Here is a 27,145-nt window from a genome sequence, read left to right as displayed (position 1 = left end):
CAAATGTATGGCCAACTAATCTTTGACAAAGCAGAAAAAAGTATCCCATGGAAAAACGACAGCCTCTTTAGCAGGTGGTATTGGGAGAGCTGGACAGCAACATGCAGAAGAATGAAACCAGAATACTTTCTTACACCATACACGAAAATAAACTCAAAATGGATGAAGGACCTAAATGTGAGACAGGAAACCATCAAAACCCTAGCGGAGAAAGCAGGAAACAAACTCCTTCATCTCAGCCACAGCAATTTCTTATTACCTGACACATCTCCAAAGGCAAGAGAATCAAGAGCAAAAATGAACTATTGCGACCACATCAAGATAAAAAGCCTCTGCACTGCAAGGGAAACAATCAGGAAAACAATAGGCAACTGATGGAATGGGAATAGATAGTTGCAAATGACTCTCAGATAAAGGGCTAGTACCCAAAATCTATAAGGCACTCACCAAATGCCACACCCAAAAAACAATCCAGTGAAGAAATAGGCAGAAGACATGAACAGACACTTCTCCAAAGAGGACATCCAGATGGCCAACAGACACATGAAACAATGCTCAACATCACTCATCATCAGTGAAATAAAAATCAAAACCACACAGAGGTACCACCTCATTTTGGTTAGAGTGGCTAAAATGGACAAATCAGGAGACTATAGATGCTGGCGAGGATATGAAGAAATGGGCACCCTCTTACACTGTTGGTGGGAATGCAAACTGGTGCAACCACTCTGGAAAACAGTGTGGAGGTTTCTCAAAAAATTAATAGAATTCCCCTAAGAGCCTGCAATAGCACTGCTAGCAATTTACCCAAGGGATATAGGAGTGCTGATGCACAGGGGCATATGTATGCCAATGTTCATAGCAGCACTGTCAACAAGAGCCAAATCATGGAAACAGCCTAAATATCCATCACCTGATGAATGGATCAAGAAGATGTGGTTTATGTATGCAATGGAATACTACATGGCAATGAGAAAGAATGAAATCTGGCCATTTGGAGCAACGTGGATGGAACTAGAGGGTGTCATGCTAAGTGAAATAAGTCAGGCAGAGAAGGACAAATACCATATGTTTTCACTCATATGTGGAACAGGAGAAATTAACAGAGGACCATGGGGGAGGGGAAGGGGAAAAATAAATAAGGAGAGGGAGGCAAACCATAAGAGACTCTTTTTTTTTTTTAAATGTTTTTTATTTATTTTTGAGAGACAGAGAGAGAGAGCACGAGCAGGGGACGGTCAGAGAGAGAGGGAGATACAGAATCTGAAGCAGGCTCCAGGCTCTGAGCTGTCAGCACAGGGCCCGACGTGGGGCTTGAATACACGAACTGTGAGATCATGACCTGAGCCGAAGCCGGACGCTTAACCGACTGAGCCACCCAGGTGCCCCCATAAGAGACTCTTAAATACTGAGAACAAACTGAGGGTTTGAGGGGTCGGGGAGAGGAAAAATGGGTGAATGGCTTGGAGGAGAGCACTTGTTGGGATGAGGACCGGGTGTTATATGAAAACCAACATGACAATAAACTATGATTTAAAAAATAAACAAAAATTAACAAATAAAAAATATATTCACAAAACAATTGTGATACATCACATTAATAAAAGAAAGGATGAAAACCATACGATCATTTCAATAGATGCAGGAAAAGCATTTGACAAATTACAACATCCATGCACTCAAAGCAGTTTTAGAGGGAACATATCTCAACATGATAAAGGTCATGTATAAAAAACCCACATCAAACATCATACTCAATGTGGAAAAACTGAAAGCTTTCCCCGTAAGGTCAGGAAAAAGCTAAGGATGTCCATTCTTCCCTTTTTTATTCAGCATAGTACTGGAAGTGCTAGCCACAGCAATCAGACAACAAAAAGAAATAAAAGGCATCCAAATTGGTAAGGAAGAAGTAAAACTTTCACTATTTGCAGATGACATGATACTATACATAGAAACCCTAAAGCCTTTACCAAAAACCTCTAGATCTGTTAAATGAATTCAGTAAGTTGCAGGATACAAAATCAATGTGCAGAAATCTATTGCATTTCTATACACTAATAATGAATGAAGTAGCTGAAAGAGAAATTAAGAAAACAGTCCCATTTACAATTACACCAAAAATAATAAGATACCTAGGAATAAATCTAACCAAAGAGGTAAAAGATCTGTACTCTGGAACACTTATGAGAGAAATTGAAGAGAACACAAAGAAATGGAAAAAAAATTGCATGCTCATGGATTGGAAGAACAAATATTGTTAAAATGTCTATACCACCCAAAGCAATATACACATTTAATGCAATCCCTATCAAAATATCACCAGCATTTTTCACAGAGCTATGACAAACAATCATAAAATTTGTATGGAACTAAAAAAGCCAATACTGAATAGCCAAATCAGTCTTGAAAAGAAAAAGCTGGGGGCGTCTGAGCGGCTCATTCAGTTAAGTGTCCATCTTCAGCTCAGGTCATGATCTTGCAGTTCTTGAGTTTGAACCCTACTTTGGGCTCTGTGCTGATATCTCAGAGCCTGGAGCCTGCTTCAGATTCTGTTTCTTCCTCTCTCTCTCTGCCCCTCATCGGCTCATGTTCTCTGTCTCTCAAAAATGAATAAATGTTAAAAAAAAAAAAGCTGGAGGCATCACAATTCCATATTTCAAGCTATTACAATGCTGTAGTCCTCAATACAGTATGGTACTGGCACAAAAACAGACACATAGATCAATGGCACAGAACAGAAAACCTATAAATGGACCCAAAACTATGTGGTCAACTAATCTTCAACAAAGCAGGAAAGAATATCCAGTGGGAAAAAAGACAGTCTCTTCAACAAATGGTGTTGGGAAAACTGGACCACCTTCTTATACCATAGAGAAAAAGAAATTCAAATTGGATGAAAGACCTAAGATGTGAGACTGGAAACTATCAAAATCCTGTAGAGAACACAGACAGTAGCTTCTTTGACTTTGGCATACCAACTTCTTTCTAGATGTCTCCTGAGGCAAGGAAAATAAAGAGCAAATATTAACTATTGGGACTACCTCAAACTTTTTTAAAGCTTTTGCACAGTGAAGGAAACAATCAACAAAACTAAAAGGCAACCTACGGAACAGAAGATATTTGTACAAGACATATCTGATAAAGGGTTAACATCCAAAATCTACATTAAAAAAACTAATAAAACTCAACTGGGTGGCTCACATGGTTGAGAGTCTATGACTCTTGATCTCAGCTCAGCTCTTGGTCTTAGGGTTGTGAGTTTAAGCTCCACATTGGGGTGTGTGCTGGGTATGGAGCTAACTTAAAAAAAAGAAACCTCAACATACCCCAAAAATTAATAATCCAATTAAAAATGGGCAGAAGACTTGAATAGAAATTTCTTCAGAGTAGACATACAAATGGCCAACAGACACATGAAAAGATGGTTGTCATCACTTACTGTCAGGGAAATGCAAATCAAAACTACAATGAGATATCCCTTCACACCTGTCAATGACTGAAAACACCACAAGAGACAACAGGTGCTGGTGAGGATGTGGAGAAAAAGAAACCCTCTTGCACTGTTGATGGAAATGCGAACTGGTGGAAGTTGCTGTGGATAATAGTATGGATGTTCTCAAAAAGTTAAAAATAGAACTACTCTACAGTCCAGCAAGTATACTTCTGGCTATTTACCCAAAGAAGACAAAATCATTAATTCAATGTGATACAGGTACCCATATGTTTATAGCAGCATTATTTATAATAGCCAAGATATGGAAGCAGCCCAAGTGTCCACTGACTGATGAATGCATAAAGAAGTCATATATATGTATATAATGGAATATTATTCAGCTCTAAAAAAGAATGAAATCTTGCCATTTGCAACAACATGGATGGAGCCAGAGAGTATAATAGTAAGTGAAATAAATCACTTGAAAAAAAACAAATATCATATGATTTCCCTCAAATGTGGCATTTAAGATATAAAGCAAATGAGGGTACTTGGGTGGCTCAGTTGGTTAAGCATCCAACTTTTGATCTCGGCTTGGGTCATTTGAGCCCCATGCAGGGTTCTGTAGGACACTGACAGTGTGGAGCCTGCTTGGGATTCTCGGTCTCCCTCTCTCTGCCCCTTTCTGCTTGCACACTCACTTACTCTCTCTCAAAATAAATAAACTTTAAATAATAATAATAATAATATTAATAATAATGATAATAGAAATGAAACAAATGAGCAAAGAGAAAAAAACAGGAGATGCAAATCAAGAAATGAAATTAAAAATAAATAAATAAAACAAAAATAGAATTACCCTATGACCTAGCAATTGCACTACTAGGAATTTATCCAAGAGGAGTTAGATACAGGAGTGCTGCTTTGAAGGGGAACATGCACTCCAATGTTTATAGCAGTGCTATCAAAAATAGCCATATTATAGAAAGAGCCCAAATGTCCATCAACTGATGAATGCATTAAGAAGATGTGGTATATATTTACAATGGAATACTATTCAGCAAAGACAAAGAATGAAATCTTGCCATTTGCAATAACATGGATGGAACTTGAGGGTATTAAGCTAAGTGAAATAAGTCAGAGAAAGAGATCATATGATTTCATTCATGTATGAGATTTGAGAAACTTAACAGATGATCATAGAGGAAGGGAAGGAAAAATCAGACAAAAACAGAGGAGGTAGCAAGTCATAAGAGGTTCTTACATACAGAGAACTGAGGGGTGATGGGAGTGAGGAGGTGGGGGAAATGGGTGATGGGCATTAAGGAAGGCACTTGTTGGGATGAACACTGGGTGTTGTATGTAAGTGATGAATCACTGGACTGTACTCCTAAAGCCAAAACTACACTGTATGTTAACTAAGTTGAGAAGAAAGAAAGAAAAAGAGCGAGCGAGAAACAGAATCTTAATAATAGAAAACAACGTAATGGGTACTAGAGGGGAATGGGAGGGTTGGGTGAAATAGGTGATGGGGATTAAGGATTGCAATTGTTACAAGCACCAGATGATGTATGGAACTGAGGAATCACTATACAGTACACCTGAAACTAACAGAATACTGTTTATTGGAAAAAAATAAAATAAAAACAAAACAAAACACCATACATTTCTGGAAGAAATCACATGAAGTAGAATGGATATGAATGTTTATGTTCATGAGGACAAAAACCTGAAGCAGTATCACAAACAGCAAGTTCACCTGCCTGTGAATTACATTTCTATTCTTCTCATGGAAACCAGATTACAAAATTACAAAATTGAAGAAGTGATTAAGGGTTACTTTGATGCCACTAGGGGCATATGGGAAGATGTGGTTCAAGGGGCACAAAGTTTCAGTTATGCAAGGTAAGTTAATTCTGGACATCTAAGGTACAGTCATGTAACTATAGTTAATATTATATTATACACAAGAAATTTGCTAAGGGGGTAGATCTTAAGTTTCTTACCCATCCCCCCTCAAAGTAACCATGTGAGGTGATGGATAATGTTAATCTCCTTGATTGGGGTGAATACTTTGCAATGATACGTGTATCAAATTATCAACTTGAACACCTTAAATATAAACAATTTTAAATTGTCAACTATATCTAAAGGTGGAAAAGGATGTGCAGCGAAAAAATGTTGGGAAAATAGTATTGAGATGTGTCCGCCAGTTTATTAAATCATTACTTTATTTTTGAAAGAGAGAGAGAGAGAGAGAGAGAGAGAGAGATTTTGCAGGGGAGGGGCAGAGAGAGGGAGACAGAGGATCTGAAGCAGACTTCATGCTGACAGCAGAGAGCCCAAAACCCAACTGGAACTCAGGAACTGTGAGATCATAACCTGAGCTGAAGTTGGACACTTAACTGACTGAGCCATCCAGGCGCCTTAAAGTGTTTTCTTGAGGATTTTATTTGAAGTTTTGGTTTTCGTTGGCCTCTTAAGTTTTATAGCTTGTTGTGATGTATTTCTCATTAAAAAATTTTTTTTTAATGTTTGTTTATTTTTGAGAGCACAAGCTGCGGAGGGGCAAAGAGACAAGGGGACAGAGGATCTGAAGGAGGCTCTGTGCTAACAGCAGAGAGCCGTTTCTGTGCTCAAACTCATGAACTGCGAGATTGTGACCTGAGCTGAAGTCAGACACTTAACCAACCGAGCCACCCAGGTGCCCTGCATCTCTAATTTTAAATATTTATATTTGTACCAAGAGGGGAGGGGAGGGAAGAGAAGGGAAGGGAAGAAGAACAGAGGTAAGAGAAGGAGAAAAACCAGACAGTCAAGACAGACAGGGATAACATTAAGTGCAGTGTCTGTCAAGCAAGAGACTAATTCTCAGCCATGGTAAGAAGAGATGCCACTTTCCGAATGAGTGTGCTACAGCCTGCTCAGGAGAGCTTTTAATTAATGCTCCTCTCTTAGCAACCTTGCCTTCAGTGACTTCACAGTGATCCCTTAAAATTGGCCAGGGCGGGAGTATTTACACATTGGAAAACGACAAACACCACAAATCCAGGCTGTGTGTGTGCGTGTGCGTGTGTGTGAGGTTGGTTAGCTGCATGCAAATGCCTCTTCCTCAAAGAGTGGCGAATTACAAGGAGAAGCTGGCAGTACTCCCAGACTTGTACTGTGGGAAGATGAGGGAAGACGAAGGCCCAGTGACTTAGAGCCTCTTTTCTGTGAATTAACAAGAAACTTTGATCAACTGCTTGGACATAAATTGACATTCCTCTGAAAGGACTTCTGCAGGTGGAGTCTGAGCCTACCTAGTCTTGCAGGAGAAAGGAAAGAAAGGGAATTATTACTGCAAATGTAAGGGGAGTCAAGTTCAAATAGACCCCAAGGGCTGAACCTGAATGTATTCTTTCTCTAATTTTCATTTGTTAGCTTGGGAAAAACAATGTCCCCAGACAAAAGGATTTTGAAGGTTTGTATGCTGGTCTTTGAAAAAAAGGTTAAAAGAAGGAAAGAGAGCTTAAAGTTATAGGGGAAAGATTCTGGGGTGAAGGACAGAAAAGAAATATAGCAAAGCAGAGAGTGATTTAATAGTTTAAGTAAAATATTAAATGATGTGGCATAAAAAATATTAAGTTCTATAAATGCCTAATTTTTACTCAGAATTTAGTCTACGATAGTTCAGTCTTCAAAAAGATAACTCTCTGAGGTAAAGTCATTTTTCTTTTCTTTTCTAGACAAAATAACTTTCACAAGCTATTTCCCTAGATGCTACCTGTGAGCACCCAATAGCTGCCTTGACTCTCAGAGTGAATAGTTTCCGTTGGCCACTGGTTCCTCAGCTGCAGGCACTTTCTTGTTCCCTTCCCTAAGTGGAAACTTTGAAAGGTATGTAGAAATAAAATGGAATTCTTTCAAGTTTGTATCCTGGGATTCTTAAGAACTTGGATTTGACTTCCAGGATGGTAGTACAAAAAGTAAAAAGATCAAGTACTCACAAGGTTAAATTTTAGGAAAGCCCTCTTGGACGCAAGACAAAGGCGGGGTGTAAAACGAAAACAAAAGTAGCTTGAATTAAAGAGGTCATTTGATTTTAGTCTTCACTCAAGACTGCTCCTCTCTGCCCACTGAAACAGGTTGGTTTTTTCTTTTTCTCATTCTAACTTGGATAAGATTGTTTTTTAAAGCCCAAAGACTTCGTATATTTACCCATGTAGAGGGAGCCTTGAAGCATAAAAGTCTAAACGTTTATATGTGCAAAAAAGATTATTTAAAAACAGCTATATACTTTAATCTTAAAACTAAAATCTGAATATAGCAAGAAGAAAATATCTGGTATTAATACCATTACTTGCCTAGACAACTTTGCTAATGAGAAAATAAGTTTTCTCTATCATTTTTTTCTGCTTTGTTTTACAAATGCTAATTTTTTTTGTTCTTGTAATAATTATAAGTACATCTAAAATGTATTCCTATATATCTGCCAAAGGATCATGTCTGCAAATACTTTCCATTCTTTGCTTTACTTACTAATATTTTAAATAAGATTCTTATTTAAAAATATACTTCCTTAATGTTTTATATTATTTGGGCATGTTATTCCTTATCACCAGTTTCAAGACTTGTAATGAATGAGAAAGAAAGAACAAAGTGCATACTGTGTTAATAATTAACACATAAGAAAATGATGACCAGACTGTAACTTTTCAAATAATCTTAAGGATAAAAATAGTCATTTTAGATTGTTACCACCTGGTTTTTACATAATGAAAACCCTTCTTTGTGGCATATTTCCCTTGGGGGCATTCTTTGCTTTACTCATCTGAAAAGGGTTAGTAAGAATAAGAATATTCTTTTGAAAATGTACAAGTTGGCACACTATTTTGAAAACAGTATTTTCAATAATGATTCCATAAGAATGTTAGAAAGTCTTACAAGGACAAAGACAATCAAAGGGAGACATGGTTAAGGAAAAAGCAAAACAAAACTCAGCACCATAATAAAAAAACAATGAGAGTCATTTTTATATACATTTAAAAGCTTGTGAATTCTGTGCAAGCCTATCTTACTGCTGTAGGGTGTTAATAACCAATATAGTAAAACGGCTAATGATAAGACAAGAAGATTCCTGGCATATCATCTACCCATTCTAGAGTAATAGTTTTATATCTGCTCTTAAAACCTTTAGTTTGACAAATATTTACTGAGCACCTACTGTATGCCACTCTCCAAGGTATTAATTACAAACATAAATCCAACAGGGAACTTAGAGCACACGGGGAAAAGGTAGTCTAGTAAACCCATCTTTTCCATAGGATGGGGTCCATTCTCTGAGAAGGAATGTAGATGTGTATGTAGATATAGCTATTGGATCAGGAAAGTCTTCTGGCAAGGTGATGTCCAGGTTAACTGAGGAGGAAGTGGCCCTTTAAGGGAAGAACAGGAAACAAGTCCGTCTGTCAGATAAAGAAACAGAAAGAATAATGATGGAGGTATGTGCCGCAGCATGGTGTATGCCAGCAATGTGCTTGCAAATAAGTACTATTACTGTCTACAGCATAAAGCACATAGTAGAGAAATGTAGCAGGAACCATGGGTAGGATAACATTATGGAGGAGCCTTGGGCATCAAGCTAAGGAGTCTGGATTGTATCTTTCAGGTGAAGAAATGTGTCTTTTAGGTAAGAGCTAAGCAGAGGAGTGACAGATTGACATTTCAGAGATACAGTACTTTGGTAGCAGTAAGAAAAAAATTTTTTTTAAATTTATTCTTGAGAGAGAGAGAATATGTGTGTGTGCATAAGCAGGGGAGGGGTGGAGAAAAAGGGGGGGGGGTAGAGAGAGAATCCAAAGCAGACTCTGCCGATTAGTATGGAGGCTGATGAACCCATGAACTGTGAGATCATGACCTGAACCAAAATCAAGAGCTGGACACTTAACCAACTAAGCCACCCAGGCACCCCTGAAAATATTTGTAATAGGTGGTCATAAGGAGGAATAAGAACAGCAGATACCAGATGGGAAGATATTGCAATAGGCCAAGTAAGAAACATGGTGGTCAAATTGTGTAGATGTGTCAAAGAGGACAGACTGAAAGTGTGAGACAGATTCACAATCTACTTGGAAGGTAAAATCAAAATTTAGGAGCTGATGGGAATTAGGGACGATGGTGAAAGACTTCCTTGACCAAGGACGGGACAGGCTTAAGACTTAGGTAAGTAGTGGAATGATGCTACTGAATAGTAGCATACATTCAGCATGTGTGACAGGTTTTGAAGGAAAGCTAACTAGAGGAGACTTTGTTTTGAAAAGGTCAACTGGTGAAATTAAGTATAAATTCTGAGGTAATTTATCTAACTTATTTTATAATGTTTATACATAAAAGTAAAATAATTTATTATTTTTTAATAGTTTATTGTCAAGTTAGTTTCCATAATCATTTTTTAACGTTTAATTTTTTTTAACAATGTTCTATGTCTTTTAAAATTTTTTTTAATGTTTATTTATTTTTGAGAGAGAGAGAGCATGAATGGGGAGGGGCAGAGAGAGAGTGAGACATAATCTGAAGCAGGTTTCTGTGCTGAGCTGTCAGCATAGAGCCCGATGTAGGGTTGAACCAATGAACCATGAGATCATGATCTGAGCCAGTCAGATGCTTAACAGACTGAGCCACCCAGGTGCCCCAATGTTTTTTTAAATTTTGCAGAGAGCCTGATGTGCAGCCTGAACTCAAACCGTGAGATCATGACCTGAGCCAAAGTTGGACACTTAACCAACTGAGCTACCCAGGTGCCCTGAAAATAATTCTATTTTAGATGAAAAATTTGATTTACTGCCAATAAACTGCCTAAGAATCACAAAGGCGTATATGTAAAAAATAATATTTGTTATTCCTTTTGGTTGAAATCTAATTTTTCATATGTTAAAAACTAGTTTGGGGGTACCTGACTGGCTCAGTTGGTACAGGATATGACTCTTGATCTTGGAGTGTGGGTTCAAGCCCCACATTGGGTGAAGAGATTACTTAAAGATAAAGCCTTAAAAAAAACCAACTAATTTTTACACAAAATCATTACTTTGATTTAGGGTCTAGTGATTAAGAAAATTCCTCAGGGTATTAATTTTATGTGTAAATCCCAGCTCTTACACACAGACTTATAAAAACAAAGGATGAAAAAATAATTTTGGGGATATACTCCTAAGTGGTTTGCATTAAAAAGTTTCAAGTTTCAAAGAGTGGCAGATTCGGCCTCACCTATGTTATGGCAACAGTCTATTCTCTAGTTTTTGTTGTTGTTTTTAAAATATTTATTTTTGAGAGAGAGAGAGACAGAGAGAGAGAGAGAAGGAGAGTGTGTGTGTATGCACCAGTGGGGTGGGGCAGAGAGAGAATCCCAAGCAGGTTCCACACTCAGTATGGAGCCTGACTCCTGTGCCTGAGAGATTGTAACTTGAGCCGAAATCAAGAGTCAGATGTTTAACTGATTGAAACACCCAGGCACCCCAATAATCTATTCTTGAGTAAAGTTACAAATATATGCTAGATTAACAATTGTTTCCTTTTAAACAATATTAAAATGAATATTCTATATTCCTTTTGACATGCAGATTGGAGCCATGGCTTTGGAACATAACCAGTCAACAGATTACTATTATGAGGAAAATGAAGTGAATGGCACTCATGACTACAGTCAGTATGAAGTGATCTGTATAAAAGAAGAAGTCAGAAAATTTGCAAAAGTTTTCCTGCCTGCCTTCTTCACAATAGCTTTCATCGTTGGAATTGCAGGCAATTCCATAGTAGTGGCGATTTATGCCTATTACAAAAAGCAGAGAACCAAAACAGATGTGTACATCCTGAACTTGGCGGTGGCAGATTTACTCCTTCTATTCACCCTGCCTTTCTGGGCAGTTAATGCAGTTCATGGATGGGTTTTAGGGACAGTCATGTGCAAAGTGACCTCGGCCTTGTACACTGTCAATTTCGTCTCTGGCATGCAGTTTCTGGCTTGTATCAGCATAGACAGATACTGGGCAGTAACGAAAGCCCCACGTCACCCAGGGGTGGGGAAACCATGCTGGCTTATCTGTTTCTGTGTATGGATGGCTGCCATCTTGCTGAGTATACCTCAGCTGGTTTTTTATACGGTAAATCACAAGGCTAGGTGCATTCCCATCTTTCCATATCACCTAGGAACATCAGTGAAAGCATCAATTCAAATGTTGGAAATCTGCATTGGATTTGTAATACCCTTTCTTATTATGGGAGTGTGCTACTTTGTCACAGCAAGGACACTCATCAGGATGCCTAACATTAAAAAATCTCGACCCCTCAAAGTTCTGCTCACGGTGGTTATAGTTTTCATTGTCACTCAGCTGCCTTATAACATTGTCAGGTTCTGCCAAGTCATAGACATCATCTACTCCCTGATCACTGACTGTGACATGAGCAAACGCATGGATGTTGCCATCCAAATCACAGAGAGCATCGCACTCTTTCACAGCTGCCTCAACCCAGTCCTGTATGTTTTCATGGGAGCCTCTTTTAAAAACTACATTATGAAAGTTGCCAAGAAATATGGGTCCTGGAGAAGGCAAAGACAAAACGTGGATGAGATTCCTTTCGATTCGGAAGATCCTACAGAGCCAACCAGTACTTTTAGCATTTAAATGTAAAACTACAGTCTCTTGCTTCGATTCACATGAATGATGCTTCTCCCCAGAGAAAACATCTGCTTTATTCTGAAACTTAAATGGTAAACACTGTGGTTCCAACGTATAAATCAAAATGTAGGGGGAGGATGGGAGCAGCCAGGAAGAAGAGGAAATGAAATCACAAGTAGACAAAACATGAACTTAACATTAACAATATAGAAAAACAGTACTAATAGATTAAATAATAAAAACATTATGCTATAAAATAGGCCATCTGAAACCGATTAATACAGAGGCTTATGTTAAGGAGAATTTATAATTATTTTAAAAGATCTAAATTTTAATATAAGAATGATTTCACTGCATAATTTCAGTACTTGAATAACTATACAGCAAAATTTAATCATGTATTCCTGTTTCTTAGTTTGCAAGTGATTTCATAAGATCCCAGAAAGAGTAACAATTTAACAATAAAAAAATACATAAAAAACTTTAATGGCCCTTTTAATACATCCCTGGTAAATTTCATTCCTTTTTTTTTTTTTTTCCTTTTTATCCCTGGTACATTTCTGAACACATAATTTGCTTCCATGATGTCAACTTTCTTTAATAATAAACTGGTTATCTTGTTAGATTCACGTGTATACTCTATAAGCAATCTTTAGATAATCATATTTACCTAGGTTCCAATTTTATGACTTCCTAAAGGGCTCATCCATTTATGTGAGTCTATTATGGAGGGTCTACTGAACAGTACATTTTCTCATGTATAGATCTTATTTTCTTTTTGCTTAAGCACTTGTATTTTTAAGCAATGAAGAAATCTGACACAATAAATGATTTCTAATAACATGTACATCTGGTCTCTTTAAATACAATTATTTATAAATTATATTTCATTTAATATGTCCCTATTAAAAATTAGTTTTGATAGAAATTACCATGATCAAGATAGTGTGCACTAATATGAATTTTCCTCACAAACTACAAAAAACTGAATTGTAAAACCATAAAAAAACAACACCTTTTTTCTGCTCTTAAAATAAATATCACCTAATGAGGATCTGTTATTTTAAAATTACTTTTCTTTTTTGCAAATATTTATAAATTTTAATATGCCTTTAAAGGCAGAATTTAAGGAACTGTGATCACAGAACTAATAACTATGTATCATATTATTCTAGCACAGCACCTGGCACAAAGGATGGATCTGAATACTCACCGCTGCTCCACCATTTCTTGCCATTAATTATATAGCTATCTCCATCTCGTTGGATGCTACATTCAATGTTTGTGGCATCACTTGAAGCTACATTGGGCTCTATAAATAAGCAAAGGTTGAATTACAGGCAGGCAGAATCATTTGTTTACAAAAGAGATTTCGGATAAGGAAATATGAACTCTTCGAGGACAGAGGCACGTTCCTTCCCTTCCCCCCATCCCACCCTGGTTTGCCCATAACCTACACACAGTACGTATTTAAAAGTGTGCATTGGAAGAATGAATGTCCAACGTTGGAATCAGCAATCTGAATAGTGTTCCTGGCTTCCTCAACTGGCACCTAAGTTGAGATAACTCACACAATCCATTCTCCGATCATCAAAGTAGATTAAAATATTGTTCTTTATTTCCCACAGTGGAAACATATTAAATACTAAATATTTGCAAGCTAGATTTCCATAGAATTTACTATCTTAGACAATTTCTAACTATGCCTTGAGAATTCCATCCCACTGATTTATTCTGCATTCTGTAAAGCCTGCTCAATACAATGTCTTCAGAAAGTTTTCCATGGGACACCCTTACACAACTGCTGTACTATATGGCGTTTCAGAATGTAAAGGCAGCCCTCAATCATAGTAATCTGCACGTGTTAATATGCTTTCTTAAATGAGTCCTTCAGATTATTTTGTGTATTCTATTTCTAAAACTTTAGATGGAGCTGTGTACTTGTTTTGCAACCTCCAATTAGTGCTTTGTAGACAACACATCATCTATAGGTGTTCAATAAATGCCTCTTATTGATCTTAAGTGGAGAACAGTTTTGCTCTTATAAACATATGCAATATTATAGAAGACTTTAAAATCTGGCCAGAATTATAGCCATATGTGACATTTAGTTTAATTCTAAACTCAATGATAGAATGATGACTTTCTCCTTTGAAGAATTCTTTATTGCTATTTTCTATGTACAAATGGTACCAAGCCCATTTTTATTAACATGCTAATTTTACTTCTTCACATGAACATAATTTGAAGAATGTGACCAGCTTTGGTGAATGTTCTGTTTTTTGAGGTTTATGGCAGTTAAATATTTTGTATCAAAATAAAATTATCACAAAGATGACTATTTCATACAAAAAAGATATTAAATATCTATAGATGACAATTTTTGGAATGCTAGTCAAAAGATTATGAAGTTAGGTTTACTCTGGCTGAAGTAGACCGCCAGAAAACATCAGCTGGTGTCCTCCCATGTGGACATTCTGCACATTAAAAAATGCCAAAATTTCAAACTGCACTCAAAACAATCCTATTTACATTTTTAGCCATGGGCAAATTTGCCTGGAACACAGAGCCACCTCCCTCCTTTCTTTAGCTCATCCATAATAACTCCAGGATAACTGGCTGCACAAGGGAAACGTGGTTTGCTTTCACCTGTCATACAGAAGCAGGATGAGATGTTTCCTTGAAGAAGAGGCTCAAGCCACTGCTGTTTCTGCTTTTCACTTCCATACAAGTGGAGCACCTCCATGTTCCCTGTGTCTGTACATGAGAAAAACATTGCTTTTGCATTTAAAAATTTATCAATATGAAATCCAAACTTTATGTTGACAATATACACATGTACCTTTTAAGGCAAGTGTTTGCTTAACAAAAATACATTGAAACCTAAAAAGTAAATATAATTTATAATGAAGATATGCCATAAATAGTTATTATAAGTATATGGCCTTTAGTGCACATTTATTCAACTCGTGGATTACACACTTGTCTGCTTCATCTCAATGAAGCATGGCTCTAATGATGTCTGACTCAGTTAGGACTAAGGGAAACAATTTACTGGCTTAATCTTTCCCAGCTATCTTGCGAATGTGCTCTGCCAGGAGTGAGTGCAATGCTCCTGGAGAACAATTATCATTACATGTTCTATTGGAACTCCAGCCCTGAGACTCCCATTCCTTAAGCACACACTGTGCTTTCTAACTTTCACACGTTTGCTTGTGCCAAGCCTTCTCTCAAGTACAAATCTACCCATGATTCCGAAGTAAAGTCCTGCTTCTGAGCCACTTCCAATTGTGAAGACTCTCCGATTACCCAGTCAGAAATACCTTCTTCCTCTGAACTCATGAGTAATTATTATCTCTTTACCTCTACCAGTGCTCTTACTTCTTGTATCCTCTACCATCTAGAAAAGTACTAGGTCAAATCTCGAGAATGCTAAACACAGAATCCCTGATAGAAAGTGACAGCAGATAACTTCAAAGACCCTTTCCAACCCATCAGAGGGTTCAGTAACTGATACACTAGTATCATTCTCACACACAAAAAAACAAAAAACAGAAAAACAAAACAAAAAACACCTTCACGTCAGCCATGGAGCAAAATGCTCTAGAGGCTTTCCTCTGATATTCATTCCTACCAAACTTCAAAAAAAATGTTATCTGAAACCTTTCCTTTGAAAACTGATTACTCAAAATTTTGAGGAAGAATTTTTCAGTATCCCTCTTTTTTTTTTTAAACTACACCTTCCATGGGATTTTATTTTAATTTATTTTTTAAACATTTATATATTTTTGAGACAAAGCATGGGCAGGGGCGTGGGGCAGAGAGAGAGGGAGACAAAGAATCCCAAGCAGGCTCCAGGCTCTGAGCTGCCAGCACAGAGCCTGATGCAGGGCTCAAACCCACAAATGGTGAGATTATGACCTGAGCTGAAGTCGGGCACTTAACCGAATGAGCCACCCAGGGGCCCCTCAGTATCACCCCTTAACATGACATTAAGGATAGTCACTGAAATGCCTAGGAAAACTGCATTAAATCCATGTTAAGTCTCTCAAAATATGTTTGCACTCGGTTTAGACACTACTAACGGAGCCAGTTATAATAAAGGCACAAAATTCATAATAGATGAACAAATTCTTAAAATTTGTCAAAGCTTAAAAGCTTCTTGAATGAGGGAGAAAATGAGTCCTCAGTTATAAGTAATGAAACTCAACATTTTCTTTGCTTATTTAAAATTCTGCTTCTTGTTATAGTTCAAATGAAGTAAATATTGAATTATATCTTTCCAAAAATTATCAGTTTATTCTGAGAAGCTGGCAAAACAAAGCTATCATTTGTGGGATGGGAAAAAGCCTAGATAAATTATTTCTACAAAAAATCATCAGCCCCAAAATCAGCTCAAAGGCCCCCAAATTTTCTAAGGTCCGGATCTCATGGATCATGAGTTTGAGCTCCATGTGGGGGCTCTATGCTGACAGCATGGAGTCTGCTTGGGATTCTGTCTCCCTCTCTCTTTGCCTCTCCCACCACCCATTGTCTATCTGTCTGTCTGTCTCTCTCTCTCTCAAAATAAGTCAATAAACATTTTTTTTTAAATGCTATTTTCAGAGCACCTGGGTAGCTTGATCAGTTAAGTGCCCGACTCTTGATTTTGGTTTGGGTCATGATCTCACAGTTTTGAGTTCAAGCTCCATGTGGGACCTTGCACTGATGGCACAGAGCCTGCTTGGGATTCTGTCTTTCCCTTTTTCTGCACCTCTCCTGCTGGTGCTCTATCTCAAAATAAATCAATAAACATTTCTAAAGAATTCCTATTTTCAACATCCCAATATATAATATTGTATGACTTAATGAGGGGCAAAAAAACAAAAGACAAATTGGAAAACTACATATGTTTCCCATAAGCTTTTAGAACTATTTGAGAAGCTTGAGTTTTCTTTTATACTTAAGAAAACTCCCAAAGTATTTAGTTGGCATCAGTTACATTCCCTTTTTCATCTGCACTAGAAATGCTCCATAACCCAAAGCTCTAAGGCCTTTATGAAGATTAGCTCCATTACAAAGAGAAAATGCCTAGTTTTCTACTTACACTTTTTATACATCTTTGTTTGCTAAGGAGAGTTACTGACCAAACTTTGGTCAAAGGAAATGTATTTTCCTGGCCAATTTAAAAATTTCAGTAGTTTGGTGATGTCATTTGGACAGTACAACTAACAGACTCATGAAACTTAAATACTAGAAATTTTAATGCTAGAAAAAAGACCTTCCAGTGAGAAGTGAGTTCACGGGTCAAATGGAGAAATAGTGGCAGAGCTGTGTCTACAGAGGAAGTCTTCGGTAGCATTATTTTTCATATTATGACCCATTAGTATGTCATGAAATCAATTTAATGGAATATGGCTAACAGTCTTTAAAAAACGAAATAGATCAAAGTAGAATACATTAAACTCCGTGGAAAATATCTAAATATGTCGCATGCAGTAAGGGCAACTATTATTTCGTGAAGCCCTTTCTCAGTCTCTCCTCCTTGCAAAATCCATCTCTCCATGAATATACCATAAAACTACATATGCTACAAATTGGGTCACAATATGAAATATATTTCTTACTATGAGTATCAATTTAAAAAAGGTCTAAACAAAAGACTGCTAGTAATCCTTTCATGAAATTATGCCCCCTGTGTAGCATAACATAATAGCTTGACACAAATGAGATGGAATCTGTAGAAATTCTAGGATAGATTTGACTTTTACAATCGCATTATTGGATTAAAACGTAGTACAGCAGTACTTTGATAAACTGGTGTTTTGAAGAGGATTACCTTCCACTTACCACATCAGAGATAAGTTCATCTGTCATTAGAAGTCCAGGAACTATAATGATAGTTCCAAATAAATGAGAGTTAAAGTCCAGGGAACAAACACCTTGATATGCAACCATACTGTGTTTTCTCTCAGACATCAAATACACTTCTTTTTGGCAGTTCCATCCTTCATTAACCCTTTTGGGGAGTGCTTTAGCACCAGAGCCATACAATAAGCAAAATAGGCAATATCAAGGTCTAACTTGTGGAGTGACAACATAGTATATCACACCATCATCCTTGTACAACAAATAAAATGTTATTCCTTGACTGGTAGCAAGAGAATAACTAAAGTAACTTGGGGGAGGGAATAAAAGACAAAAGACATTTGTGGGGTCTACCCTACACCTACTCAATCAAATCTTCAGGAATGGAGCCTGTGAATCTGTTTTTGATTATGTTTTTTAGGTTCCTTAGCCACTTCTTTGGCAAATTCAGGTTTGAAAACACCTTCTACAGACTACATTCTAGGTTTATACCTTCCGTGTTACCTTTTTAAAGAAAAACTGGCCTCCTTCCCATATCCTTCCAATTTTCTTAAAATGTTTTATTTATTTTTGAGACAGAGAGAGAGCATGAGCAAGGGAGGGGTAGCAAGAGAGGGAGACACAGAATCCAAAGCAGGCTCCAGGCTCTGAGCTGTCAGCACAGTGCCCGACATGGGGCTTGAACCCACAAACCATGAGATCATGATCTGAGCCAAAGTGCTAAAACACTCCCAACTGCGCTACCCAGGTGCCCCATTATCCTTTCAATTAAAATTTTTTTTAATGTTTATTTATTTTTGAGAGACAGAACATGAGCAGGGGAGGGGCAGAGAGAGAGGGAGACACAGAATCTGAAGCATGCTTTAGGCTCTGAGCTGTCAGCACAGAACCCAATGCAGGGCTTGAACCCACAGACCGTGAGATCATGACCTGATATCCTTCAATTTTTAATGGCAACATCTTTGGAGGCATCCTTGACTCCTTCATATCCAATCAGGAAATCCTCTTTGCTCTTCGTTCAAAACATATTTAGAATCTTTCCACTTTTTACCCCTTCCACTGCTACCAGAACAAATTTCCATCATCTCTAACTAGGATTATTACAAGAGACTCTGCTTCCTTCCTTCCTCCTTTTGTTAATTCTCAACATAGTAGTCAAAGTGATTCTTTTAAAACTGAAGTTAATCTTGTCACTCTTCTGCTCAAATCTCCCATAGCCTCACATTTCACAGAAGATAGAAGCCCTTTTCCTCTCTGCTATCTCTCACTATTCTCCCTACTGTGCTGGACTCCTTGGCTAGTCTTGGAATACACCAATCACACTCTTGCCTTAAGGTCTTTGCCTTTTCTGTTTCCTCTGCTGTGAAAATTCTTCCCCCAGATATCAGCATGGCTAACTCTCTCACCTTCTTTAAATCTTTATTGAATGTCATTTTCTCAGAAAGACCTATCCTGACCATTCCATGTTAAACTGTAATCTGCATTTCTTGTTCCCCAGTATTCCAGCACTCCCCAACGCTGCTAAGCTTTTTATTCCCAAAGCACTTTTCATCTTCAAACTTACTACATAATTTATTATTATTTTTGTTTAATGTTTATTTTTTAAAGTGAGAGACACAGAGTGCAAGGGTCGGGGAGGGGGGTGCTGAGAGAGAGAGAGACACACACAGAATCCCTGGAGATGCAGGCTCAGACTCACAAACTGCGAGATCATGACGAGCTGAAGTCAGATGCTTAACTGAATGAGCCACCCAGGAGCCCCTATTATTATTATATTTAAATGTTTATTTATTTTGTGAGAGAGAGAGAGACAGAGACAGAGACAGAGACCCAGGTAGGCTCCGTGCTGTCAGCTCAGACCCTGACAGAGCTTGATCCCATACACCAGGAGATCATGACCTGAACCAAAATCAAGAGTCAGATGCTTAAATGACTGGGCCACCAACTGCCCCTATATTTATTATTTATTTGTTTCCCTCCATTAGGAGATCAGCTCCATGAAGGCAGAAATTTTTGTGTATTTTATTCCTTGATATACCCCAATGATCTAGAACACTAAATAATTAGCCTAGAGAGACAGGCTAACCAAAAGATATGAAACTCTCTATCCATTCCAACTAGGCGTAGAACTATCGAATACCCAATCATAAAACCGTAATCCTTACATTGCTAATCTCTTTGGTGGTGATCTCTATTCACTAATACTCTTAATGTAATCATGTTTAACAAAATAACCTAATGAGAATATCAGATCCACTTTTAAATATTTAAATCAAAGTAAGTGAAAAACTTACAGTAAAACTGTAAAAAGTAAAACTACAGACACATTTATAAATCCATAATTTTGTGTAGAAAACCTTCCTGTCATGAAATAGAGAAATTTCAAATACTACTCAAAATGTCTGAGAAGGTTTGATTTTTAAATGATATAGTAACCTGGAGCTTGGCAGTTAAAGACATACGGAGCAAAAAAGCATTTTCCTGTTTCTTCAGCAATCAAGGCATAGTCCACCTGGCTGAGACCGCTTACAGCTGGCAAAAACAAGTTCCAGAGGCCTTCTGCTTTGGCCATTTCCTGTCAAGGTGATAGATATGCCAGTGTGATCATAATTTACCATGACTAAAATAGTTTATTTTTAAAAGATATTGTTATTTATACTTTTTGAAATTTAAAAACACGTATGAAGTTATTTATTTCATTTATCCTACAGTGTGTGAAACCAGATAGTTATTAATTCATTATAAAATAATAATCAAAAAGCATTAAAGAAATGCCTTTTCCTCCAAGTTTCCTTAGATTTGGCTGAAACACTAAATCTGCTTTCATGGATACTTCTTACTGAATCATAGAATTGTGATTACAGAATCTTACAGAATTCTTACAGAATCTTCCACATCTGAGCATAATTATGCCAAACATACTATTCTGCACATTTCAGTTTCTTACATGAGTTGTGGTTAGGATTTAAAAACATTAAATTTAGATTGAGTGCAGGTGGGACAAATGTCCTGCTTGACCTCTGTCTCAGTTTAGTGACAGATGGTAGGGAGTGGTGTTGATCATATTTTTTTGAACAGCTCTAAGAGACTGCCTTCATCATATACCATACACAGAACACTATGTAGCCCAATCTGTATACTACATATTCTATATTTTCTCTTTAAAAAGTTATTATTGATGTATTTATTCCTATATATATAACAGCAGCAGCAAATAACAAACTGAGGTCTCTAAAAAAACACCTGCATATAAATGTTCCATCATTAAACATTTTATTTTTCTTACCTTGAGCTTATCAATCACTAAAGGTTTTTTCCATCTGTCCACTGAATTTTCATTTTGCACATAGAACTCAATTACCTCCTTAAATAATAAGAAAAAATTCATTAGCTAAAGTTAATACAAAGTAAATAATGCCATAAGCTGCTAATATCCAAAGTAACCATATGGAGAGGTTTTTCAAGCTGCTATTTAGTCAATAATATTTCTTTCTGAAGCCAGATACATGAGTATAAGAAAATTCTAGAGGTTTGCTGCTCACAAAATTATGCTGCCTCAATATTAGATGACAGGCTCCAAAAATCTTGTACATTAAGATTTGAATGTTCCATTTTTAGCAACACAGCACACTGGATGGTCACAGGAACTCCTCTTAAAGCAGAACTAAAAATGCCAGAGAAGATATTAAAAAAAAAAAAAAACCACATGTAGTAATGAATAGCTGTGCTGAATAAAAATAAGGAAATTCCTCAGAGGTCAGAAATAAAAAAGCCTGAGTCTTCAAGTGTTGCTAAAGTACTTGTTTCAAGACACCATTAGCAAGAATTAGCAAAACCAATAGTGTAACAGACTCACACTCCCTAAAGACTATAGATAAATTAATGGTCAGATATAGAATATAAAGTGTTTGTGTCCAATAGATTTCAAGAATAAAGGCAAGAATTAAAAGTATGACAAGGGTTATCAGAATAAGCCAAATTTGAAAAAGAAGCAAAACAAGAAGAAAAAAAGAACCAAATGCAACTTGAGGAAAAGAAAAACCCTGGTAGTTAAACTTAAAAATTCAATGGCAGTTATTCTCAAACACTGTTGGTCTCAGAATCACATGGGTCACTTGGTGAAAAGACAAGAATCCATGGCCTATTTTACTTCAATGAGCCTAGGACTTCTGTTTTCTTTACTAGTGTTGGCAATTCTGACATACACCAACTTTTGACAATCACTGTTTTATGGATGGTTGAAAAGTAGATTAGATACAGCTGAAAAAAATAATTTGGAAGAAAAATATGAAGAAATTACTCCTTTCTTGAATGTGGCACAGAAATTTAACAAGAGGAGAATATGAATAAGAGATATGATGGAAATAGAGAAATGTTCTCACATCAGTCTAAATGGGACCCTAGATGAAGAGTATGATGACAGGAAATACTGGAAAAAAACGCTTGAGTTTTTAGAACTGATGAAAGACACCAATCCTCAAATTCAGGGGCGGGGGGCGGGGAGAAGCCAAAGCTCAAAGAGAAATAAAAGCTCTTTAAAGGAGGAAGAATTGGGGGAAGACAGATCACTGATAATTAAACAAGTAAGACTTAAAACTGACTTCCCAGAGCAACAAATGAAGCCAGAAATCAGTAGGATAACATCTTTAGTTGTTGAAAGTAACTGTCAACCTAGAATTCTATATCCAATAAAACAATCTTTCAAGAATTAGGGCAAATAAAGGCATTAGAAATAAACAGAGAGACTATGAATCTGAATCATTACTTCCCTCTCCTGAGGGGGGAAAAAAGATCAAATAAAAGGTTACTAGCAGATTCTCATTAAAGAAGTTGATCCTTAAAGAAACATCTGAGTTGCAAGAAGAAACAGTAAATAAAGTGATAAATACATGGGCAAATCTAAATTAAAAGGTAGCTACATATGGGACACCTGGGTGGCTTAGGTCATGGTCAAGCAGTTTCCTGGGTTTGAGCCTCATATTGGGCTCTGTGCTAATGGGGCTGCAGATCCTGCTTGGGATTCTGTCTCATTCTCTTTCTGCCCCTCTCCTGCTCCTGCTATCTCTTTCTCTCTTTTAAAGTAAACAAGTAAACTTAAAAAAAAAACTAGTTACATAAAACACTAACAAAAATCTCTATGCAACTAAAACAATCAAGATGGACTAAAATATGGACTATGTAGGTGTTCTCCAATATTTTGCTGTAATTGCATCTCTGTACTTATTTTTTTTAAACTTAGGCTAGTACAATTACTAGATTAAAGACTATGAATATTGTCACAAGTCCACATTACAAAATTATTTTCTAAAATTATTCTATCACTTTACAGTCATATAATATACAGAAATGCTCTTTTTATTAAAGCATGGCAGTCTAGGGTATTGATGTCTTTAGTGAAAACGTCAATACAAATGACAGTTGTTTTTTTAAATTATAGTTTACTGTCAGGTTGGTTTCCATATAACACCCAGTGCTCATCCCAACAAGTGCCCTCCTCCATGCCCATCACCCATCCCCACCCCCCACCCCCAATAACCCTCAGTTTGTTCTCAGTATTTAAGAGTCTCTTATGGTTTGCCTCCCTCCGTCTCTTGAAGTATTTTTTCCCCTCCCCCATGGTCCTCTGTTAAGTTTCTCCTGTTCCACATATGAGTGAAAACATATGGTCTCTGTCCTTCTCTGCCTGACTTATTTCACACTGCAAAACACCTTCGAGTTCCATCCACGTTGCTTCAAATGGCCAGATTTCATTCTTTCTCATTGCCATGTAGTATTCCATTGTATATATAAGCCACATCTTCTTGATCCATTTCTCACTTGACGGACATTTAGGCTCTTTCCATGATTCAGCTATTGTTGAAAGTGCTCCTGTGGACATTGGGGTACATGTGCCCCTATGCATCAACACTTCTGAATCCCCTGGGTAAATTGCTAGCAGTGCTATTGCTAGGTCATAGGGGAGTTCTACTGTTAATTTTTTGAGGAACCTTCACACTGTTTTTCCAGAGCAGCTGCACCAGTTTACATTCCCACCAACAGTGTAAGAGGGTGCCTGTTTCTTCACATCCTCGCCAGTATCTACAGTCTCCTGATTTGTTAATTTTAGCCACTCTGACCAGCATGAGGTGGTATTTCAGTGTGGTTTTGACTTATATGATGTATGATAAGTCATGTTGAGTATCATTTCATGTGTCTGTTGGCCATCTGGATGTCCTCTTTGGAGAAGTGTCTGTTTATGTCTTTTTTTTTTTTTAATTTTTTTAATGTTTTTTTTTTTTTTTTTTGAGACAGAGAGAGACAGAGCATGAGAGGGGGAGGGGCAGAGAGAGAAGGAGACACAGAACTGGAAGCAGGCTCCAGGCTCTGAGCCAGCTGTCAGCACAGAGCCTGACGCGGGGCTCGAACCCACGAACGTGAGATCTGTCCTGAGCCGAAGCCGGAGGCCTAACCGACTGAGCCACCCAGGTGCCCCTGTTCATGTCTTCTGTCCATTTCTTCACGGGATTATTTGTTTTATGGGTGCGGCATTTGGTGAGTTCCTTATAGATTTTGGATACTAGGCCTTTATCTGATATGTAATTTGCAACTATATTTTCCCATTCCATTGGTTAAGTCTTAGCATCAGCAATCAGACAACAAAATGAAATAAAAGGCATCAGAATTGGCAAAGATAAAGTCAAACTCTCACTTTTTGCAGACAACATGATACTCTATATGGAAAACCCAACGGACTCCACCAGAAGCCTACTAGAACTGATCCATGAATTCAGCAAATTTGCAGGGTACAAAATCAATGTATAGAAATCAGTTGCATTTTTATACACAAATAATGAAGCAACAGAAAGAGAAATCAAGTAACTGGTCCCATTGACAACTGCACCAACAACCATAAAATACCTAGGAAGAAACCTAACCAAAGATGTAAAAGATCTGTATGCTGAAAACTATAGAAAACTTATGAAGGAATTGAAGAAGACATGAAGAAATAGAAAAACATTTCACGCTCATGGATTGGAAGAATAAATATTGTTAAAATGTCATTACTACCCAAAGCAATCTACATATTCAATGCAATCCCAATCAAAATTGTACAAGTATTCTTCTCAAAGCTAGAACAGACAATCCTAAAATTTGTATGGAACCACAAAAGACCTCAAATAGCCAAAGTAATATTGATGAAAAAAACGAAAACGGGATGCATCACAATCCCAGACCTTAGCCTCTGCTACAAAGCTGTCATCATCAAGACAATATGGTATTGGCACAAAAACAGACACATAGACCAATGGAATAGAATAGAGAACTTAGAATTGAACCCACAAATGTATGGCCAATTAAACTTTGACAGAGCAGGAAAGAGTATCCAATGGAAAAAAGACAGCTTCTTTAACAGATGGTGCTGGGAAAACTGGACAGCAACATGCAGAAGAATGAAACTAGACCCCTTTCTCACACCATAAACAAAAATAAACTCAAAATGGAAGAAGGACCTGAGTATGACAGGAAACCATCAAAACCCTAGAGGAGAAAGCAGGAAACAACCTCCTTGACTTCAGCTGCAGCAATTTCTTACTCGACACATGTCCAAAGGCAAGGGAATCAAAAGCAAAAATGAACTGTTGGGATCTCATCAAGATAAAAAACTTCTGCATGGCAAAGGAAACAATCAACAAAAGGACAGCTCTTTCAAAGCCACTAGGATAAACACTAGGTAAACAGTCATTTGTGTAGGAAGTCAGTTCAATTGGAGATTTCCTGTTTTGGGTTGTTTATTACTTCCATCCCTTGTATTGCCATGGAAATAGTCAATGTTACTGTGTTTGATAAGAAATACATTACGCAATACATTTACAAATTCCTCATCTCTGACTACCTCCTTATGATCCTACAGATTTGAGAAGTTAAAATATGCCAATGTTCATATTATTATTTAAAAACTTGTATGATTTAGAAATTCCTGTTCTGGGGGTGCCTGGGTGGCTCAGTTGGTTGAGCCTCCAACTTTGGCTCAGGTCATGATCTCGCAGTTCGTGGGTTTGAGCCCCACATCGGGTTCTGTGCTGACAGCTCAGAGCCTGGAGCCTGTTTCAGATTCTGCGTCTCTCTCTCTGCCACTCCCGTCCTCATACTCTCTGTCTCAGAAATAAATAAACATTAAAAAAAAAAAAAAAGAAATTCCTGTTGTAAAATCTATCCATTCAAGAGATCTACAAAATCTATCTGCAGTATGGCAGGAGTCAGAATTAAAATAAAATATCTTATGACAAAGAAGTTCTCCTTAGTTCTTAGAGTCTGAAAAACAGTTTACTGGTCAAAGAAGAAAGCAGAAAATAAGTTTGGTGCCTGATCAATTCTCCCCAAATAGCTCCTTTAACGTAACTTCCTCATTCACTGAGATATGGCTTTGAAGTATGCTGGTTCAGAATCTTAAATCTGAGGCTACAAACAATTTTGCCACATGTTTTTCATTTTAAACTCAAGTCTATTAAAAAGAAGCAACAACAGCTCTTTACTAGTACATTATTACACTGAGTAGGAAAAAATGACTAATGTCATTACGTTAAAAGTGCGTTCTCAGGAACATGTTGCTAGTTCTGGTTTTACATGCTATTTTTTAGGACTCCTTATCCATTTTAAATAGGGAGAATTGCCTTTTAAACATTTTCATAAATAATGGGTTCTTATGTTCTCACTTGAAGATATCTAAGGAATTTTAAAGGTCATTTGAATAGTTTAAATGAAGCTTATTTTTCCCGTTATAAAAATTTGGAAAAATACGTAAAAGTTATTAAGAAAAAGTCACTAAGAGTCTTACTAAAGATGTGTACTGCTAAAAAATTGGTGTACTATGTGACATAATCTTGTTTTCTAGACATGACTTTTAACTTTTATCAACTTAGTTATAATAATATTGGATAGAATTTTACAGACTTTTCCCCTTCCATTTTGAGAAAGCTAATCCAGTAATTCAATTGCAACTCTTCACAGACAGGGATTAGTATTGTTCAGAATCATTCTACAGAATAAAACATTTTTACAGATGTCTGTTTAAGATTTTTTTCAAAGATTTTATATTTCAGTAATCTCTACACCCAACATGGGACTCAAACCCACAACTGCAAAATCAAGAGTCGCATGCTCCACTGACTGTGCCAGCCAGGCATCCCAGTTTAAGATTTTTAATGGAAGAAAAAGCTCACATTATTATGAG

At 37.1% G+C, this 27,145-nt stretch overlaps 2 protein-coding genes across 3 annotated transcripts in view; one reads left to right on the top strand and one right to left on the bottom strand.

Annotated features, from left to right (window-relative positions):
- Positions 1-27,145, bottom strand: part of ACAD11 (acyl-CoA dehydrogenase family member 11) — a 97,236-nt gene that overhangs the window by 40,461 nt on the left and 29,630 nt on the right. For both annotated transcript variants that reach the window (XM_029940277.1, XM_029940279.1), the window contains exons 10-13: positions 21,221-21,298; positions 20,371-20,509; positions 14,737-14,844; positions 13,301-13,399 (exon numbers count right to left, since the gene is read on the bottom strand). In XM_029940277.1, the coding sequence (XP_029796137.1) occupies positions 13,301-13,399; positions 14,737-14,844; positions 20,371-20,509; positions 21,221-21,298 (424 nt within the window). The remainder of the gene's footprint in view (positions 1-13,300; positions 13,400-14,736; positions 14,845-20,370; positions 20,510-21,220; positions 21,299-27,145) is intronic.
- ACKR4 (atypical chemokine receptor 4) lies at positions 7,487-12,934 on the top strand. Its single transcript, XM_029940283.1, has 2 exons — positions 7,487-7,560; positions 11,032-12,934. Exon 2 carries the CDS (start codon positions 11,041-11,043, stop codon positions 12,091-12,093), a length of 1,053 nt encoding a protein of 350 aa, XP_029796143.1. The 5' UTR covers positions 7,487-7,560; positions 11,032-11,040; the 3' UTR covers positions 12,094-12,934.

Source organism: Suricata suricatta, chromosome 5 (genome assembly GCF_006229205.1).
Source record: "Suricata suricatta isolate VVHF042 chromosome 5, meerkat_22Aug2017_6uvM2_HiC, whole genome shotgun sequence".
Classification (NCBI taxonomy): Eukaryota; Metazoa; Chordata; class Mammalia; order Carnivora; family Herpestidae; genus Suricata; species Suricata suricatta.
Note: the sequence above shows the minus strand (reverse complement) of the source record. Positions and strands in the feature narration are given on the sequence as shown.

What these genes read in the sequence shown, in the direction of transcription:
- ACKR4 (XM_029940283.1), top strand. Translation starts at nt 11,041, where the DNA reads ATGGCTTTGGAACATAACCAGTCAACAGATTACTATTATGAGGAAAAT.